This window comes from Crocodylus porosus, unplaced genomic scaffold, assembly GCF_001723895.1.
Source record: "Crocodylus porosus isolate Cpor-Errol unplaced genomic scaffold, CroPor_comp1, whole genome shotgun sequence".
NCBI classification, from domain to species: Eukaryota; Metazoa; Chordata; order Crocodylia; family Crocodylidae; genus Crocodylus; species Crocodylus porosus.
This window is the reverse complement of record NW_017728931.1, coordinates 10,723,129-10,728,684: the sequence shown is the minus strand read 5'-3', so window position 1 is coordinate 10,728,684 and position 5,556 is coordinate 10,723,129. Positions and strand designations below refer to the sequence as shown.

Genomic DNA, 5,556 nt, shown 5'->3' with positions numbered 1-5,556 from the left:
CGGACTTGAAGATCTACAAGGTCCCTTCCGACCCTACTTCTATGATTCTATGATAAGTGTTGCAGAAATCTTTTACAAGTCTTTTACGGATTCACAAAGCGTGAGATTAGTAGTAATGTATAGATTTACTGTTAACCTCCTGCTAGCAGGGTTTCTAAAGGAGAAGTATTTAATACAGAATTATGGGCAAGCTTACCCACTCCTGTCTGATGCACAGACTCCACAGGTACCAAAACCACTTGCTGAAATGCAGCTACCAGGGCAGTGAGATATGTTCACTCAATGACTGATCCCATGTGCTGCATGTATGCGTTGTCCAGTATACAGGGTTATTTAGGCATGAGTTAAAAGACTCATATTGCATTCCCGGTGCTGCCAGGGACTCACTGTGCAAGCTGCTGCAAGTCATTTTGGCCAAACAGTGGCTTCCAGTTTTGATATCCAACTTGAGACATCTTAACCTTAATTTTTTTAAGGTTCTGGGCATCCCACTCTCCCACTGTCTTGGGTGCAATTGTTGGCAGTCGGTACTACTTAGCACTAAATAACAAAAATGTGATTATTTATACTCCTAATCTTCCAAAGACATCATCACAATATATGTAACATGGAGATGGATTTAAAGAGAAAAGTAGACATTAAGAGTGTGTAGCAAAAAAGGTGGATCTGTTAAGAATGACAATCCAGTAATATGTCCTAACAAAAGCTGACCCTGGGAAATGAAAAGCACCTTTCAGTAGACTGTGAAGATATGATTGTCATGGATCCACAGACAGAAACACTCTAGAGGATTTTCTGGCTTCCCCTGAAGGTTAGTAGGGGTGAGCCTCTGTGAATTATTTCTGAGGCAGGAACGGTTAAGGGGCGGCTGGAGAGGAGAAGGAGACTGGAAACCACCAACTGAGGGAGCTAACTGTAATGGGTGGGGATGCAGGGAGAGGGGAGACTCACCTTGGGAGATTTTCACAGGAATTTTTATGAGGCCTAGGTGGTAGTCTGAATGAAGGATAAAGATTTTGTCAGTTTTGTTTTACCTTAATCTGTCATCAGAGCATCTGATCACTTTTTCACATTTTATACCATTCGTTATCCCTTATAATAACCCCTTTTGTTTTATGTTACTTTCCTGAAGTGCCTGTGGTAAATCTTAATTTCTGGGCAAATTAATAACCTGGGCATGCCCCTTCAACAGGGTGGCGGACCCCAGATACATATCCCCAAGGTATATTTCTGGGAGTACCTCAACACACTCAGGTTTTGTCACCCTGATGCACACCCATCTTCTCCTGAGGCTAGGTATCTCCAGAGTGTCTTAGAGGGTTGTCTAATCGCAGAGCAGTACAGCTCCCTGCTGCCTGGCCCCAGCGCCAGCAAAGGCAAAGCCTCCAGCTGCCAGCGTGCTGCCAAAGCCACCTGCACCATGCTGGACTCCTGGACCCGGGAGGGCACAAGTGGCAGTGGCAAAGGTAACTTAAAGCTGTCTTTGGCTCCTCTGCACCCCATGAGAATTGTAGCCAAAACTCTGCCCCCTGAATTTTATACCCAGCATTTCTAACTGGTTCTGGTGCAGACTCTTGGATTGTCATCTGTAAAAATGGGAGGGGGTGGGGAACGATACGTGACAACTAACTCTTGAAGTAGGAGTCTGAGGCCTTTCTCACTGGGGCCGACCTTGAAGAACACAGACTTAAAACCAGTGAGCGAAGACCTGAGACTCTGCTAGCACATACTTCCAGAGCATTAAAAGAATATTGAAACAGGATGGGAAAGCCTTGCTCCCTCAAGCCACAGAGCACTGCACCTTTCTTCAGCCTCTGCCATCTCCTAGGCTGAGGGGACAGAAGCAACTATTACTTCTTCTTTTGAACTATAGCACTGCACAACAGCGGTTCGGGAGGGCCTGCTCAATGAAGGCATCATGTGGGAGGGTTCAAAGGGATTGTTGAGCCATAAGTTTCTCCCTAGCTACACTGAGTTTGTGCAAAAGACATTTTTCATAGGTTTGGCTAAATCTGGACGTGTTTCCATGAGAACAGCAAGAAGGTGTATCTCTTCCAAGCCAGGTTCCTAAATCCAGAGTGTGCTAAAGTTCCTCAGAGAATTAGTCAGAAATTTTAGTTAACAGTTGTAAAAGTGCCTGTTTTCCTTAGCCTTGTTCTTGGAAATGAATACATGTTAATTGCGTCGGCTTTCCCGGAAAAATTCAGCCTGAGGCTGAGGATTAGCACAGAAGACTTCAGCCCAAATGGCTGAAGTTTGGCAAAATTATATAAGCTACTGGAAACAGTAGTCTACAACAGAAACAACATTAGGCCACTTGAATTATGGGCAGAGCTATCCATAGTGTCATCTAGAGCAATGTTTCCCTTTTCTTGGTGACCTATACTTCTATACTTAGGACCCCAATTACAAGTCTGAGCCTGAGCAACAACATTGAATTTCTGTGGAGCTTGTGACCTCACTCATTAAATCCCAATATCCTACTTGATGTGACTCCTGGTTTGAGAGCTACTTGCCAGTGGCAAGTTTATGGTCTGTGCTTTTACTTCGTGGCAGAAGTGAAGCACCATGCCTTAACTATGTTTTTAGCTCAGAACAGCTCACACTTCAGTTATCTCAGTGTAAAAAATGCAGCTGTTTTGGCAGTGAGGACAAGTCCATACACTGCCCTGCATAAGGAACACAGAAACTCCACTGTAACAGGACATTTCTACCCTCTGATGTGCATCTGTTGTGTAGGGGGTTGCCAATGAGTTACACTGAGTTCCTTTTCCGAAAGACCCTACTTCCTTGCAGGACAGTTGGGACCCTGGACAGGCACATTTATCCTACTATAATTATTTATACATTATGTAAAAAGATCAGACACACAGTATACAGCCCTACTCAAGCGTAACTATCAAATCTGATACAGAATTACACTGGGAAAAATTATGGATAAAATTACATCAGTGTAAGTTACGCCACTGGAGGTGTCGTAGGATCATAGGTAAGTGGGGCTGGAAGGGACCTCTCAAGGTCTTCTAGTCTGGCCCCTGCTTAATTTAGAATTATCCCTGATCAAAGCAGCCCAGTCATATACCAGCAGCTTATTATGGGATGGATATGTGCTTGAGGGAAAGCAAAGGTTATTTACCATGGGGGAACTGGTGATCTTTCTGTTCTGGCTCTTCTTGCATTTAACATTGTATTAAAACAGTATAGATTACACCAGTGTAAACATAGCATGTGTCTAGGCCTGCATAATTGTAAGTTACTGGGACTGTAACAGACATGGCATTGGCTTTTATTTAACCTGTAGTGCGTACATGGGTTACTTCTGGCGATCCATAGCCTCCTTCCCTCCGCAGCTGGCTCCTATGATGAATGTGCAGTTTCCATTTGTGTAGCCATGGCACCTTGATTTTCATGTTTCCTACTTGTCTTCCAGCTTTTGTTAGTACAGTGGGAAAAGATCCATTAACAAATCCTTTTTGCTTCCTGTTCTTTAGGACTGCCTTAAAGCTTGTCAAGAACAAATCGAGTCAGTGCTAGTAAGCAACCTTAGGCAAGTCCGGCAGCAGCAACAGCAAAGCAATCCCTCTAAGACAGTGGATGAACTGGACCAGGCCAGCACTCCTACAGATGTGAGAGACATCAACCTGTGAGGACGTCAGCACAAAAAGTCATGCTTGTTCCTTCCCCTTTCCTCACCCCCTCTTTTTGTGTGTTTTTTTATTAAATCTTTTTTTATCTGCTCCCACATAGAATGTATTTAAAGCTCTTTTAGATACAACAAAAAACTGAATAATTAAAAAAAAAGCATTTGGTGCCTGTGATGTTCTACAGAAGGGAATCCCACAATATATTTGATAATTGCTCTTTGATTATGTATCAATGATATTAAATGCTTATAAAAGCATAAAGAAGTAGCCAGATAAATGTAAGCCTGCATTTGTGGGAACAAAGTAGAGTATACTTTTTGTGTATTATGACCTAGAGCATACACCCCCCTTTTTTAGATTTAAGAAAGGATTTGTGTGTGCGGTTTTATGGCTTAACTAGATTGCAAAGCAATAGATTAAGGAGTTAAGGCAAAGTGGGAAAGATCCCTGAAGTGGTTGAACCATAATGAAATGCAAAAGAGATTTGCTGATTTGTCACCTCTGTTATTAGTCAGAAGTGTTTGTTGGATCTCTGTATGTTAGTTGTGTTTACTCTTGCTGTCTGTGGTAGCTGCTACCTAAGAAAGAAGATGCTTTATTTTGCCAGCCGGAAGAGCAGGTGTTTTCTTTTTTTCTTTTTCTTTTTTTCCCTTCCCATCGCTTCCTATTTTTCCTCCAGAAATGGCTTGTTTTAAACACAGCGGCATCTTTGGCATAAAAAGGTGATCCTGCTTATCCAACTGTGGGCCAAGCCAAAGTACTGAATGTTCACATTAGATGGGGGAAATACACTGATTAAAAACAACCAGTCAAACCGCCTCTGAACATTGGATTCCAAGATGCAATGGATCATCTGAGAAAGCATTACATTCATTCACAACGCTAATGCTACACATCAAGGGTAACTTTTGGCAGCTCCTTAGCTTGGCGTAAAGGCAATTAAATGATGCTCTGCCCATCTTCCTTTTTAACATGTCCTCGCTGTGTTAAAGAAGATGAGATTTTGTTTGAATCCTTCCCTGTCTTCCCCTCTCCCCTTGAAAAAGAAATGACATTTTCCAACATTGTATTAACTTACTGGTCCACAGTTAGCATTATTGTAAACCATTTCATTCGAAAAGCACTTTGAAAATTGTTCCTAAGGGATAAATGAGATGGTTTATGACAGTTGTGCTGAACAAAAAAAAGAGAGAGAGAAAGAAAATAAAAAACCCACAAAAGTGAAGCTTTATAGAGCTTTTGATAGTTGATGTTTTCCAGTATATGGTGTACTTCATTAGTTAGGGTGTTGCTGGAAATTCCAACACCTGCTTCGGATGACATTCCTGTCATGACATTCCGGATGAAAGTCTGATAATTCTTTGTATTGTCTGATGTGACAGAAGGATCTTAATACCACCTGCATGTTTATCTATGGACAATGAAAGAAAATTGCTGGTGCATAAGACAAATGGTAACCATCAAGATGTGTGATTATGAATTTTATTACAAAGGTGTATTCAGTGTACTTGAATTTATTTTTCCTGCTCCATCTGTTTAGAAGAGGCATTTAGATGGTAAAGGAGTTGGGGCAACTTTTTTTTTTTTTTTGCACAATTGTATTAACAGTTTGCAAATAGACAGTATGAAGCTGTTGGTTGAAATGTTCATGTTTGCATTTTTTAAGATAAAAATCCAGAAAGAACATGCTACTTTGAAGAATATTTTATGAATGGACACTGCCATACTTGGCTAGATGAGGGTAGAAAATGGAATAAGAATCTAAGGGGTTTTTTTGGTTTTTTTTTCGCTGCTAAGAAGCTATGATTTGTTTCATTCTTATTCACATTAACAGTACTTAGCTGTATTGTTTCACTGAGTGTGCTGCTATTTTATAAACATTTTTATAATATATTATTTTACTGCTTAAATT

The 5,556-nt window shown here is 41.1% G+C and overlaps 1 protein-coding gene across 1 annotated transcript in view; it reads left to right on the top strand.

Moving 5' to 3' along the window:
* Nucleotides 1-4,852, top strand: part of CCND2 (cyclin D2) — a 45,748-nt gene extending 40,896 nt beyond the window's left edge. The window contains exon 5 of the mRNA XM_019544207.1: nt 3,492-4,852. Within this exon, the coding sequence (XP_019399752.1) occupies nt 3,492-3,647 (156 nt within the window). The 3' untranslated portion in view covers nt 3,648-4,852. The remainder of the gene's footprint in view (nt 1-3,491) is intronic.
* The last annotated feature ends 704 nt before the right edge of the window (nt 4,853-5,556 follow it).